Source organism: Primulina huaijiensis, chromosome 4 (assembly GCF_012295235.1).
Source record: "Primulina huaijiensis isolate GDHJ02 chromosome 4, ASM1229523v2, whole genome shotgun sequence".
Lineage (NCBI taxonomy): Eukaryota > Viridiplantae > Streptophyta > Magnoliopsida > Lamiales > Gesneriaceae > Primulina > Primulina huaijiensis.
In genome coordinates, this window is record NC_133309.1 from 22,992,179 (window position 1) to 23,007,936 (window position 15,758).

At 35.9% G+C, this 15,758-nt stretch overlaps 3 protein-coding genes across 3 annotated transcripts in view; all 3 read right to left on the reverse strand.

Moving 5' to 3' along the window:
* Positions 1-235: 235 nt before the first annotated feature.
* LOC140975500 (protein EXECUTER 2, chloroplastic-like) lies at positions 236-7,665 on the reverse strand. The gene is made up of 11 exons (XM_073439235.1): positions 7,152-7,665; positions 6,235-6,351; positions 6,098-6,163; positions 3,816-3,922; positions 3,639-3,720; positions 2,416-3,102; positions 1,889-2,015; positions 1,632-1,798; positions 1,479-1,553; positions 610-702; positions 236-524 (listed from the first exon to the last, which is right to left on the reverse strand). Exons 1-11 carry the CDS (start codon positions 7,482-7,484, stop codon positions 423-425), a joined length of 1,956 nt encoding a protein of 651 aa, XP_073295336.1. The 5' UTR covers positions 7,485-7,665; the 3' UTR covers positions 236-422.
* Positions 7,666-8,892: 1,227 nt separating this feature from the next.
* Positions 8,893-14,103, reverse strand: LOC140975501 (NADPH:adrenodoxin oxidoreductase, mitochondrial). The gene is made up of 13 exons (XM_073439236.1): positions 13,732-14,103; positions 13,500-13,604; positions 12,883-12,996; positions 12,721-12,774; positions 12,485-12,601; positions 11,653-11,762; positions 11,491-11,564; positions 11,047-11,108; positions 10,746-10,941; positions 10,332-10,395; positions 10,093-10,160; positions 9,834-9,979; positions 8,893-9,318 (listed from the first exon to the last, which is right to left on the reverse strand). Exons 1-13 carry the CDS (start codon positions 13,846-13,848, stop codon positions 9,091-9,093), a joined length of 1,455 nt encoding a protein of 484 aa, XP_073295337.1. The 5' UTR covers positions 13,849-14,103; the 3' UTR covers positions 8,893-9,090.
* Positions 14,104-15,260: 1,157 nt separating this feature from the next.
* The window catches only part of LOC140975506 (protease Do-like 9), a 41,654-nt gene continuing 41,156 nt past the window's right edge, over positions 15,261-15,758 (reverse strand). The window contains exon 10 of the transcript XR_012174992.1: positions 15,261-15,276. The gene's annotated coding sequence lies outside the window, so the exon portion shown is untranslated. The remainder of the gene's footprint in view (positions 15,277-15,758) is intronic.

Below are 15,758 nucleotides of genomic sequence, written 5' to 3' on the forward strand. Positions count from 1 at the left end.
ACCACATTTTGCTTATTAGCTTCATGCTGTCCACCCATTCATTCACACATTCTTTTACATTTAAATCATGTGCTGATTACTGAACATTCACATGCCTCTCATTCTAGTTTTATTATACACCAGGGATTGATCATCATGGTTCTCCAGCAAAGAAATTACACCAAAGAAATTACATTCACAGGATGATATTTTTACCAAACTATATTTTACCGCCAGGCTTCATCGCCTTCCACACTAGATCAAACATATGTTTCTTCTATTATCATCTCATGCACCACAATCAAGTGTCAAAATTTATCCAGTCATTGCACAAGATTAAACAACATTAAAATAAAATTAAAAAGAAAAAGAACAAAAAAGTTACTCGAAAGTGTCAGTTCCAAAATCTAGCTGCAAAAAGTATACGATTTTCCTGCTTCAACTTACTCTGGTAGTTTCAAGCGATTGAACAGCACAAGAAAACTCTGTTCGGGGACAACATAAAGAAAACCAAGGTCCGCACCTTTCACATATGGACCCAAGCCCTGTGCAATCAACAAGAGTGACCGATAAACAATGCAACACAAGAGGCTAAAACTTGATAGGCATTTGTGCGTGAGACTTCATTACCTTGCCGTTTAGTTGTAACAGTTCCCCCTCAACCCATTTGGGATTCTGGAACCCGAATTCTGCGATCCTTCCTTGGCCTCTGTAACTTGCAACCTGGAAGAACGTAAATACGTGTTTTGAACTTTAATCTTTTCTCAAGGGCGACTCTTGCCACGGTTTGGCACAATACAATAGCAAGAAGTCTTTATCCAACTGAGTAGGATCGCCCTACACCATTGTGCTATATCCTATACTATATCCACCTCATCTATATTTAAATAATTTTATCCTCTTTTGTCGTTCCTAACCAAGTTTTTTTTGTCCCTCTCTTTTACCCTGTTAATAATGCAAATATTTGTCATGATCTTACAAAAACTAACTGGGTCATTTATTAGTAGCCTGAGTATACATCTATCTCATCTTAATCATGTATCTCTCAACAAGCACAACATTGACTCTCTCTAGACTCTAATGTTCTCATTTCTTGTCTTGTCCAACCTTGTATGTCCGCACATCCTCCTTATCTTCCTCCTCTCTGCAACTCTTATCTTTTGCTCATGCTGATTTACAGACCAATATTCAGCTCCGTTTAACATAACAGATCCATTCAAATTGGCACAAAAGGTGGAAACTTTTCCAGCCTCATTTGTAACAAAAAGATGCTCAACTCAACTGCCGCTTTTAAAAAGAAGCAAGTTCTGAATTCTCTCACTCATGCAATACTCATTTTCATTTTTATTTTATTTTCATAATCAGTTTGAACCTACTTTCCCGTTCTTCATTACCTTCATCATTTCACCACTCTATCGCAAGTAAGATATAGAATTCAAGTGTATTCAGCGGGCTATGCACATCAATTGGGGAAAGAGAAGAGGGCCGCGAGTATTTACCACTCCAAGTTCATCTGGGTACATTCCCCGCTTAGCAAGCCGGTTACCTCTCCCAATTTTAGCACGAAAAGTCACCTAGACAGATGTCAGGCACAAGGTTAGTATATATCCAACAAACTAATCGCTAAACGAGAAAATGAACCAAACTCTAACCTGCCCTGCTGGAACATTCAAATCCCCGGTCAGCTTAACTGCCTCGACATACTCGAAGAACTCCATGTCGGAAGATTTATCATCACTATTCACAGTCCAGCTGCCATATTTCCGCCTTAGTTGAACCACCTCAGTACCATAAGGGCCAAATGCACCAACATATAGACCTGAAGTAACAATAATACATCTAGAGTGAAAGAGAAGTCATTTGTGTCAAAATAAACATGCATGGGAAAAGGGCGAGAACGTAAACTCACCATCAAATATATCTAAATCACCTTGGGAGGTAGAAATACGACTAAAATTTGTGTACTCGGATAATCTATTCTGCTTCTGCGCATGACTGACAGCAAGCTTAACCATTTCTCGAACATCTTTGGAAATCTATAGTGATCACAAGATAATTCTGAGTTTTGAAACAAATCAACATTAAGCATTGGACGATCGAAACAATTGATACATATATAGAGCTATTCGAAACAAGACCCATTATTCAAGGTGGCAGAACATTTCTAGTGCAAATTTCAAAATCAATAACCACATAGGAAATGCCAAATTGGAATACATATTCCATGTAAAAGATCAGGATGACCCCAAGTTTCCCCAACCTCACAGGAGGTTAACATAGGAGTAAACTTTATTGGACCAAAGGTGCACGTTTTCACAGATGCAATATTTCAACTCCTCATTCAAAACAGAACCTTTGGAAGCACATATTTACCAATTGTTTTTTTCTACAACTCTTTCTTTAATAAAGTACACTCAACTTATTTTTCATTAATACCTTGGAAGAAACTTTATCAGAGCCCATAAACACCTTGGCCACATCAGGTGGCATAAGTTCAGAAACACTATGGGCAGTGATAGCAGCCACCACCTCCACCTTCGATGCTGCATTTTTTTCTGCGCCATTATCTTGATCTCCTTTTGGAATATGCAACACAAAGGAATCCCTCTCCGTATCCTTTATATTAGCTGGGACACGAACAAACTCATCTTTCGTATGATCGTCTTCTTTATTGTGCAATACTCCTCCAATGTAAAGTTTCATGTCTAGATTCTTTTCATCTTCCAATGTGTCATTATCTCCTTGAGCAGTGACTTGATCTTGCTGATTGTCATTTATATCACCCGCTTCCTCCTCGGAATCTTCACTTGTTGTTTTCTCATAATCTTCTTCTATCAATTGCCTCACAGCATCCTCAGTCATGTCTTCGGTAATATTAACTTTCATTACTTTAAACTTCAGTTCTGGAATTTTTTCTTTAAGAAAATTCATGACACTTTTTATCCCTTCATCAGCTCCTTCCATGTCGATACTTTTTACTTTTCTTTTTTCCGCTTCACTTTCTTCTACGTTATCATCAACTACTGGTGTATCCACAATCTCACTTGCTGATGGCGTAGTGGATTTATCAGATGATGCACGTGAATTAGCCGAATTTCCTTTAGTTCGTTTTAGAAATACAACCTGTAAGATGCGATGCATAAGAACCTTTTCCGAGGAGATGATAAATCTATATAATCATCAGAAATATGGATGAGCGAGCAATTCCAGGTGTAAAGGGCAGAACCTACTTACTACAGGAGGTTCGAAACATGAGTGGACTTGGCCTCATTTTCAGCAATATGATCAAATTTCTTGGACTTTTAAAACAGTTAAGGGGTAAATATAGGCGAAAGAGGCTTGATTTCAACCCCATGCTCATGAGTTCTGAATTCATCCCAAGTAAACCGACATTTCTCATGAAAAGGAGAAATATTATTTCACTCGCAACTCAAAATGAAAAAAGTATTGAATCATATAAGCTTTCTGTGGCCAACCAATTAGTGTATTGTTGAAGATGTTGGTCTTCCAAGATTTTTTGTCTGTTTTGAATCACACCATGTGCACACACGTTTAAAATTATTTTTTTTAAAAGAAAAAAAGATAAGAGAAGATTCCAACGGAAAACTTCAACATTTAGCCATAACTAGCAACAAAAATTGATAGAATATTCAGATCACCTGCATCTCATGTGTCCCATTTGCATCTTTAACCACAAATATTTCAAACAATGGAGTTCCAGGAGATGAAGTGACCAACTGCCTGCAATAATTTCTCATTACTGGAGACTTTATGCTTGCATAATTAAGGAGATCAAAACAAGAAAAATGCTCTCTTCTTTAATTTCTTATTAGCACCTTGGACTATAACTTCTGCCAACAAATCTTCCCATTCCAGGAGTGATCCGAATCAATCTCCCAAAAGGATCATCTGAGTCCTTAGAATATCCAACCCACCAACCAACCTACATGCATGAAATAAATATGAGCAGTGTCAGATTCTAACTTTCGAGCAAGAAATTGAACTCATGAAACAAGGAACAAGAAAGGTAAGGAGAACAAGAAAGGTAAGGACGAGCATCTGCAATGTTCTCCCACATCTGTTAAATATATGGAAATAATCATTCCGTATCTATCCCCTCTTCACATATTTTTTGTATTTCTCATATAATGTCCTTGTAGTGCCAACAGAGATAGTTTTAATCACTAGTGTTAGAAGACATCAAACACATATTGTGCCAGGGCATAGTAGCATTGCAAAAGCAGAACTGAGAATTAGCATGCAGGTGACATCTCATGGAAAGTCAAATAATGATAATCACGAAATTCTATCCGAAAGTAGAATTATGTCAAAGAATAACACCATGACAATTTACTATTATTTTATTTATTATTCATGCACTACTGATTATGGCTCCACATAAAATGTTCCAAAGAAAATCATCATCCTTTGATATCAATAAAAATAATAAATATTGTGGCTCAACATAAAATGTTCCAAAGAAAACTATCAGCCTCTGATATGAATAAAAATAATAAATCTATACTAGGAGTCGTTCAGATTTCTTATCAAATACTCTTTGATGAAAAATCTTAAGCTTTTATCAATAACTATAATCTAATACAACGTGGTGCTTCTGATTCTATGTCATGTTCTTGAAAAGAATTTGAAGGGTGTACTAGATATTTATTATCTGGTGATGGTTTGTTGATAATATGGGTTTTTCGAATGTAGGGCGTTCAAGGTATTTGTGTGATAGAGCACTGTTTGTAAAACAATATCATGGAAGAAAAAATCAGTGTTCTAAAACTCGGGTCTAGGAGGTTCAAGGCGGGCCTAGGCGTTTAAAGTTTTTTTGGGAATTTTTTTTTGAGATTTTAATTTTTGAAAGCCGAATTAAACTAGAACATGACATAAGAAAGAATTATAAGCTCGTGCTTTTTATTTTTTGGGATTGAAAGCCCAATTAAAACAACGATTTATTGGCTTGTCTTTGCCCTAACATGTCACTCTCATCTCTGTCTATTTACTTCTGCACACATAAAAAAATCGAACCAGCCCCTAAAGGTAATTTTTTTCTTTATTTTGATTTCTTTTACATTGCCTATTATTCTGATCCGCCTTAAGCAGGAGGAATGAACCAATTTTAACAAAGTTTGGGCTGAAATTTAGTTTAAGATCCATTACAATTCTCTTGATGCCGTGGAATCCGCCTAGGCCTAGGCTCTAGGTGCTAGTCTGGCGCCCGACAAGTGCCTAGCGAATTTTAGAACCATGGAAAAAATAATAATAGAAGAATGTTGTGTTTGATCAAGCTCTGACATATATTTCCAGCGCTTAATTTTGAGTGTTTCACCATCAAACTTGATGTGTGATAGCAAAGTAGTTAATTGCCCTAGTGAAGTAGCACGTGCAAGTAGAATTCATTTTCGCACAGTAAAATCTTTTGCAGTTGTTTACTTTGGCGTAAAACAGCCATCAGCCATGCCATCAATTTACCCAAGGAATTGGATGTTCGATAGCTAACCATATCTATCCACACTACATTTAATTAAGAGCTAATTAGAGTTTTCTTTTAGTCTCTTTCGTGCACAAACTCTTGAAATGATCAAAATAATATAACCTTTTCAATTACTTAGATTAAATTAGTGTTTAGACTTGATTATTTTGTACATCAACATTCGAATTTATAGAACTGTATGATATTTTGTTCGAAAATTCTCCTAACCTATTTGGTCAAATAAAAAGTACAAATGACAACATTACAGGCCAAATAACACACAACATATATGTATGGTGTGTGCTAGCAACTAGTAGATAAGAAGTTAGAACTGAGAAATCAAAGTCTTTACCAGTGAGGGAGATTTATGAAGGAACATACAGTTGCTATTATCAAGTTTTATTTTGTGTACTCCGTATATAATCAGACAAAACTTAAGGTGTAGTACAATATTCTGCAACTCAGAATCTCCAAATTAATACCTATCATTAAAAGGAAACTGGGAAAGAAGGTTGACGCCATGCCATGTATTGGCATTTATAGACTGAGAAGTGGAAAAGACAAGAGTAACAAAAGCAGGAAACCAGATAATCGAGATAGAAAAAGCGTCAAAAAGCTAACAATATATTACGGTATTACCAGACCGCTTCCTGTACTTTGGCATAATCTTGAGGCATCTTGGTAACGTTCTTCCTCGATTGCATACTGGAGCAAACAGAAACTGATAAAATTTTTAGAAAATTTGCGCACATAACTCAATTTGAATACTAATTTACCTTCAATTGAGCCATAATTTCAGCAATACTATCTTTTGATGTTGTATCCGCAATCGCTTTTTTCAACTTAGCAGCTTCCTGGAAGTCTTCGCTCTCTATTGCGTCATCCAGTTGAAACTGTGAACTATAACAAGTCATTATTTCTCAAAATGGAATGACAGTTGTCTAAAATTTCTTCTTCCTATAAATCACTCGATAAATTAGAGACCCCTTTCAGTCTCAAATGCTTCGGCAAGCAAAACATACTGTGCCACATAAGTCAAAGATAACAGGTGGGGTACAAATTACAATCACAAACTCCACCAGAAAAAAATGTTTGAAAAATAAGCTGATCTACCTACCAAAAGACAACATATCATTTGCTTAGAACTAAATAATTACTATCGCGGAACAACATATACATTAATGACTTGCAATCAGAAAAAGTGAAATATAAGCCCAAAGCCCCTTTAATAAAGATGATGGGTTAGAACAGACAGTGGCAAATATTTAAAGTTCAATTACATAGTTCAATTTGGACCATTTGACAGACTAAAACCAATTAGCCAAAACTTTCCCAAGGCCCTTCTCATCCTATACTAAATGCTGCTATGGCTTTTGAGTAGGGATGCAACTTAATCTACTTTGATATGTGCGTGCAGGAGGACTGCCTCGCGTCGGTAGCACCTTCGAAATCCTACTAGAATAGATTAATGCACATATATAAGATAAAATTAAAAAAAAAAGATTATCCTAACAAATCAAAACCAAAGGCAATTCTGACAGTAAATCCACAACAGTATAACTGTATAAGCCATCATGCACAAATATAACAAAAAACCATTTCTTAAATCCCAGAGAGAGAAAAAAACAACTATCAACGCACAAACTGTATTCGTAAACATCTACAAGAACCGGTGTGTTCAAAAGAACTGAACCTTGAGAACAGAAGCATAGCTCTCAGCCTGCTCAATCTCTGAAAAATGACGGGTCCACCTATTCCAATCCCAATCAGCAGATGACGATGATGAATAAACAAAACTGCTACCATTACTGCCAGAGGTGCCATGATTACCCCTCTCAATATTACTCCGGCAAATGCAAGCCAGCCTTGAGTTCTTGCTTCTTGTAAGAAGAACTTTATGAGCGAAATCGACTGAATGTTTCTTCTTGGAGAGAGGGCCGGTGTCTAGTGAAGACGATGAGAAAGGTCGGAGCTGGGGCGGCGGAACGGCGGACTGCCCAGTCGCCCAAGCATTAGCCACCGACATCTTGAATTTCTTAGCTTAATTTGCAATCTTGAATCGTGGGTTGAGGTTATGGAAATGATTTTCACCCTTTTTCCCCTAAACTTTTCCAAAATTTTGAGATATTTTCTTGAAACAGAGGAGCTGAGAAAGAGTGTTGGGCATTATGGACAGAATCTCATCTTTAACTGGATAGGATAACTCTCGATCTTATTCGTACAACAAAGACCATATAGCAAAAATAAATACACCTAATAAACAAACGAGTTGGTATATATATTTTTGTCTGGCAAAAACTTATGGGCGATAGGTCTCATGGGTCGTATTTTGTGAGACGAATATCTTATTTGAGTCATTCATGAAAAAGTATTACTTTTTATGCTAAAAATATTACTTTTTATTAGTATTAATATTATATTATTATTATTTTTAAAAAATATTAAAAATAATGATAGATGATAATAAGTTTTAGTTTGGAAAATTCTCGTATCTTCCTCGTCTTGCCCCATTAATTTGTTTAAATGAAAATTGTGACAGAGATAGAGATTTGATCTCCGCAATTTCCCCCTGAACCCGAAAAAATGAGGATCGGGACAGATATGGAGGTAGAGATAGAATTCGTAGACGGAGACGGGGATTGCCATCTCTATACAAGAAGATATTTTTATTGGTATTTGTTGAATGGTTTCTATGTATTAGTAGTTGTTTTATTTATATCAATTATTATAACTATACTAACTCAACTAACTATTACACCAACTTCTTTCGGTTTTTTATTTTCCGGTGTATCTTCATAGTTGTATTTTCAAACTCCACTATTTGAACCTTAGTTTATTATGTATTTTTAAATATAAAAAAAACTTATTATATGATATTTTGATAAATAATTACTTTTTTTGTATTATTTAAATTTTTAAAAAAAAAAACCCGAGAACCACTGTCATTTTGTTCTAGTATTTTATTTTTTGTAAAATAGTCTAAAAAATATTTTATAAATAATTATTTATCATAAAAATGTATTTATATCATATATCGAAATGAGAAGTGTATTTATGACATGCATTTATTATAATAATATCATCAAAACTGACATTTAACATTTTATTATATTTTCTCAACAACAAAAAAAAAGAAATTAATATGCGCAACGAATATTGATTGAGTAAATTTTGTTGAATTTTAGAGGACCAAATTTGTTATTATAAATGTATCTTATCACAAACTTTGTGCAAACATGAAAATTTCAAATTATTAACAGATCAGAAAATAGTTTTCTCCGAACATGGTTTTATTAAATAATTAATGATAATATATGAATATATTTTAATTCCCCTGATCGAATTGGAGTCTAATAGCAATTTACGTGCAAAAGAATCAAATACATTGACAGTAAAATATTCCATTGCCCCTCTTCAAAAAAATAAATAAACCAGTCGTATGTACTCGTATAAATACACCTCAAAATCTTGTATACATGTATTTCTACGGTTTGATGTTCTTTAAATTCTAATTCTTTACAAATACTGAGTTTTAGATAAAAATATAACTTCAAATAATTTTTTTGACAAATATAAAGAATGCATACCATTATCATTGTTGCTACAAACGCGCAAAGTATTTCTGTGCAGCGTTATGCACAGCCAACTTCCAGCAGCTCCTCCCAAGTTGTGAGCTTTTGCCGCGGTTTTCCCTTCAAACTTCCCCGCCTTCTCTCTTCAGCGTCGATTCTTTTCCAGCTACTGAAAGGGACGACTGCGATCCTCCGACTGTCTAATAGTTGAAGCAGCCCTTGTCCCCCGGGTTTTGATGAGTCGGAAGTTAATACTCCTTTACTTATGTCGTCTGAGATGCACGCAAGCTGCCACGTGTTTTGGTGATCAAAACATCTAGTTAGCTAAGAAGTAAACAATATAGTAATACTACCCTGAGATAACATAAAACACAACCCAACTTGACTCAAATCGCCCTTATTGACAGTACCGGAGCCAGGATTTGTATTTTAAGGAGTCGAAGCTAGATGCTAACAACTAGCGAGCAAAATACATCCTCAACTTATCTGAGATATATGAAAATATTATCAAGAAAATTTCATGGAGGGTTCCATCCGTCACTGTTGCTTGCTTATTTTTACCACAGCATAAATATTTTTCAACGGTTGTTGCTGTGCAATCCGCAATAAAAACTTATCACACGACATGTATCGATCATACAATCAGTGGATGAGGATTGAGATACATGCGAACATCTGATCAGTATGATTGAGCATGTACCACCAAGAGTAATTAAAGAATTACAATGAGTTTATCAAGTTATTGTCATGTCTACAAATAAATTGGCATGGTTAAATTCTTTACCGTAAATGAGTAAACTTACCGTCTCCTCGGCACAATAAAGGTTGGTGCCGATAATCCCCGTTGGTCCTCTCTTCAACCACCCACACACATACAACCCTGCGTCGCATTTTGATTCATCTTGTGACACATTGGCTAGAACACGACCTCCGATATTTGGAACGATTCCTGAAAAGGAGATGAAGATCAATCATTAGGAAGTAAACCCATGTCCTGAATTTCACCAACGAAACAGCTCCTTTTGAGACAAGTTATTCTCAAAGTTCTATATGTTCATATACCTTTGTGGTTATCAAAGGGTAGTCCATCAATAGCAAGCGACTTGTAGCCAATGCTCTTCAGTGCTATCCTGCAAACCAATCCTTTAGTTAATCACCAAGCGAACATGTTCTAGGGAGCAACAAGCAGACATCACTCCTGTCCTATTATATCGAACTATTTCATAAACAGTGCAAGTTTTAAACATGATTTAAATTTAGTGAAATGACATGCGTCTCATACAGAATTTCAGAGAACTTGCCCGCATGGTATGTCTTCATACACGCCAGTACCGACAGCAACCTGCTTCGTCTGACCATCATCTCCTACAAAATATAGCAAAATACAGACAGTGGTAATTGGTACATTTACCGGTTCTAAAAAACACCGTACTGATCAGGGCCTGCATGATCAAAATTTCCGAAAATAAATCTCAGTTTCTGCCCCCGTAGCTCCAATTACAAGAAAAAAAAATTCCAGAAAGAAAATAAACTGTAGAAGTAAATATGTTTGTGTCGTAAGTTCATGAAAAAGCTATTGAAAAGTATTTTATAAAGAAAGTACCCGAGACTTAATAGACAAAACAATAATAATCATAATAATACCAATTGTGTAATATTCAAAAGGACAAATAAGAAAAGCCCTAATGCAAAACAAATATGATAATATATACTACCTTTAAGTATTGTCTTCTCAAGCCGAACACCAGCAAGATGACCACTTTTATCATCCGATTCCAGAAACTTCTCTGGTCTGTGGAAGAAGACAAAGTGAAGCTCACGTTGATTGCACAAAGGAGAAGTTCCAGGATTGGCTGCTTTCGAGAGCAACTCATAAACTCGCTTTCTGATCCGATTATTTTTCATTTCTATCTTTGCAAATTTACAGTGTCAAAGAAGTATAATCAGTTTGAAGGATGTTTTGGATTTCTGTAAAAAAATGAGTAAGGTAGCAAAAGAACTTGAGATGAAACATACCGCATCGGCCGGAGTAGTAACTAGATCAGCTTGCTGAATATGAATAGCCAAATCTTTGATTCCTGAAATTGAATTTCAAATCAGTCTTAACAAAATACTTGCAAATTTCAAGTCTCTACATTTTTCATAAACATCTGACTAACATCAGTCGATTTTGATGAGGTGATGAACACATGAATCTTGGACTAATAATACAAATGGGTTGCTATAGTAAAATCCTGGTGTTCTATCTTCTGAAGAATACATGAAACTAACATTCATGACTTATAGCCTAAGTCAAACTAAGACATCAGCTGACACTCAACGCTAAAAGTTGATAAGCAAACAAAATCAGGACTGACTTAGGTAAAGTAACCACATCATATCCAGAATAAATGGTCGTGGGACTTTCAAAAGTTAAAAAGGTGAAAAACCAAACTTCCAGATAATAGACAGAGCAATTACCCAGAATTTCTCGCAGTTCTTTTGCAGTCCAGGCTGCTTGCACTGGTCCACGTCTTCCAACCAAAAAAACTCTTCTGCAATCATAATTGTTAACTCAAAACATTAATCCAAAGCCAACATCAGTTTCTGAAAACTATTATAGACTTAAAGTGGATGAGGAACCTTATAGAGCTTCCTTCTAAGGCAGCCAACGCATGGCAGGCAATATCAGTTCTTGCCAATTCTGTTGTTGGACGTAAAAGAACTCGAGCAACATCAAGAGCGACATTACCCTAAAAGCAAGTGTCATATGTAAACAAGGAAAACACAAATTTGGGAAGGTTTTGGAATTGGAAATGGTTTAACATAAAACCAACACTAGGCACAAGAGGAGATAAAAATAAAGCAAAAACACGATTGGAGACAAAAAATAAAGCAAAAACAAGATCATTTTGAAACGACTCAATCAACTCGAACAGTTGCTTTTTTATATATTTGCTTCTGTACACCGAAATGTGAAATAAGAAAAAGAACCCAGCTACGAAGCAGAGGAACTTATGTAATGTACATGCGTTCAGAGCAGATATGAGAACTGATAAAGATATAAACTGGACAGCCAATATTTGACAATCACAATGTTAAACTAGAAGATCATGAACTCACTAAGGAAATCTTGGTGATGTGAAGAGATTCATTGACAAAAGGAGCATATATGAAGATCAAAGGTATAGAAGCTGCTTGTTTTCTGTAACTGATGCAGGTGGACATTGCAGTTCATGGGGACAAGGACAGGGTTCATAGTGGACGAGTAAAACTTTGACACCTAATTATGATAACAAGCAAAAGAAATATGTTCTATGCAGATGTGGTTGATCCAACAGGTAATTTAATCATACAGTTACTTAGCCCATACTGCCTCGCCCTTTTTGCGAGTAACAGATGCATGCTAGGACCATCATTGTGCAGTCAAACTTGACATCAATTGTGAGAACTAAGACAAAAAATAGAAAGAAACCTGCCCAAGAATAACAGAAGTGTCAGAGCTTTTTAAGTCTGGGGTAAGATTTCTACAGTCTGGATGCCCATTATACCACCAAACAAACTCTCTAGCAGAATGAATTCCAGCCAACTCCTGTAACAGAAAGAATATAAAATAGAAATTAAACCTTATTTTACATTATTGAAAACGTAATAATACAAGATCGAAGCACATTAGCATCTGACAGAGTGTGACAAGAATAATACACAAACCTCCCCATGTATGCCAATAGATCTGTCACTTTCAGCACCATAAGAAAGCACCACCTGGCACAAAAATTCCATCTTGCCTGATCAAATCTATGTACGAGGGGCTAAAAACAAGAGACCAAATAGCCATCCTGTCAAAATACTTGTCCATAATTGCTATCTTACCGCATTATACATCTCACGAAGCTCTGCCAAAGATATGGAAGATCCAAGAGATATATTTCCATAGAATGAACATCGTTCATTTTGTGCAACCCGTGAAAATTGATTGATCACCACCTGTTGGTTTTTGTCAGTGACCAAGTCCATAAGAGAACTACTATGAAACAACCGTATGAATTGGAGTTTGATTAAAAGAAAATGATAATTCCTCGTTCACCCTTGTATCGGACCCATGAGTTAAAATACAATAAAACAACTAGCATAGCTATCAGAGCAACCATTATCAACAAGCATGACTTCAATGGCCCATTTCTGGAATTTTACTACTGACAAACTAAAGATGAAGCTTGAGAACCAATTCCAAAGTCCTAGGAATTAATTATGATGATTTCCTAAGATCCTAACAAAATAAACTACACATGCCTATAATACTAACTTCAAAGAAAACTACTGATATTTCATACGTGTTATTCATAAAAACTTAATTGCCTTTTCCAACACCCGCAACATGATGTAATGTGCTTAACTAACAACATGACATAGAAGCCGTGAACTTAACAGTAAAACTATAATTTAGAACCTTAAAATAATAGAGTCCGTATGGGTATGTCGGAACTGACCTTGGTTTCCGGATGATCAGGTGCGACTCCAGACCGTACTAATCCAAATGGCGTAGGCAATCGGTCAATTATATCAACTTCTACTCCTTCGTGTGCCTTCAAAAGCTAATCCAAAACCAATAAAAAAACATCACGATTTCGGATAATCACAATAAAGAAACAGAAATATTTCTGAAATTCACGAAGACATAATCAGAATCAATAAACAAATCCTTAACACATGCTTAGCTACCTTTTCCGCGGTGTAAAATCCAGCAGGTCCACTGCCAACAACACAAATGCGTAATGGAGCTGAAGAGAGAGCTGCGAAGCTTCTCGACAAAAATTTTAGCTTTCCCAAATTCGCCATTTGCTGAGGGATCAAAACCTTTGAATCCTTTCTTCCAAAAAAAAAAAAAAAAAACTTAGAATTCTTTTCGTGGTGGCTTCTATTCAAGAGCTCGTAAACTTTGAAAAGTAGAAAATGGGAATGGAAACTCTGACTATTGGGCTTTAATAAAGCCCAATAAATAATACATTCTAATGGACAAGGCCCATTTCTACTGATTACCCGACCCGTTATAAGATCTTTTAATGAGTTGGAAAATAAATGGATCCAAATCCTATAAATTTGAATACATAAACTACTTTCTACTTTTAGTTATTTGTTCGTGAGCAGATCTCTTTTGAGATGGTCTCACGAATATTTATCTGCGAGACGAGTCAACCCTATCGATATTCCCAATAAAAAGTAATTCTTTTAGCATAAAAAGTAATATTTTTTCATAGATTACCAAAATAAGAGATCAGTCTCACAAAATACGACACGTGAGACCGTCTCACACAAGTTTTTGTCTCTGTTCATAGTTAAGAAACATAATGTTCATAAAATTTTATATCCATATGTAGTTAAATATTTTCGTCCTCCTTCGATTTTTTTATTTTTATAACGTACGGTGCTAGATGTAATTATTTTATTTCACTTTACTCCTCTTAAAATTTGCACTTATCCTCCTAAAAATTTTAATATATTTTTCCGCCTATCTAATTTTATTTTTCTGACTCTGTCCTGTGTCCAACAATATCAAGATATTAATCAATCAATAATTGTTTTTTTATTTATTTCCTTTAGCACAAGTGTTAGTCACATGCCAATAATTATAGTGACATTCAAAATTTTCTCCTTTTTCAGTAAATTTTTTTTAATGAACTGATTTTGTGAACTGTCGAAATCTTTTTAAAAAATAGAAAAATCAATTAAATACGTTAGAACTAATGAGTTTACTAATCAATATGCGTGCATTGTTTGTTGTAAAAATCTATTGTTAAATTGAGACTTGGACCTAACTCAATTTCAAAAGTTAATTCAATGGGGAAGGATTGTTCAAGTCCATATATGCAACACACATGGATTTTATCCAACCGATATGAGACAACTAACACATTCCCTTACGCATTTAAAATATCATATATTTGTGCTCATGGCGCTGCCAGGACAAAAATCTCACCCCGGGTGCAAAACGACCATTTTGCCCCTGAAAACCGAAAAATTATCTTTTCACACCTAGACCTCTAAAAATGACACGAAGCTTACCAATCTCCTTAAAATATCCCAAAACATTTTTAAAAGCATTCCTACACTTAAACTCAAGCTCAATACCAAACTTAACCGATTCATTTTAAAACTTGGACCAGGGTCCTGGTTTTAACCCGAATCGACTCGAAACTTACCCAAATTTTCCCCAACTTTTACCATATCTTAAAAACACTTAATAGGTCCCAAAACACTGTCATTAAGCTGTTAATCCACGGATGAAATTTTCCAGAACCTGAAAGGAACTCTCGGTCCTATCCAATTACCCCACCTCATGTGCATTTGTCTCCCAACAACTCACGCTCCAAGATAAATCGATTCCCCAGCCATGAGCCAGCCTACTAAGGACCTCGATCAGACCCTCAGGCACCTCACAAAACCAAGCCACTGACCCCGTGCACGCTCCTAACCACTAGGAATTTAGAAGACTCAACAAGCTTCCTACCGAGACCAAAATGCTTCTCCCTAGCTTGATCGAACGTTCCCTTGTTCTCAGCATGGCTCAAGCCATTCCAGACCCCAACTCAGACTCACCAGGGTCTGGTCCAGGGCTTCAGAAGGCCTTCGCACAGCTGGTGTAGCAGGAAGAATGGATCGCACCATCTCACAACTCACACCCGATCAGCCCTCGCCTATTTCATCAAAAACCCAACCAGCTGTGCACACCAGCACTTAACCTTACCAAC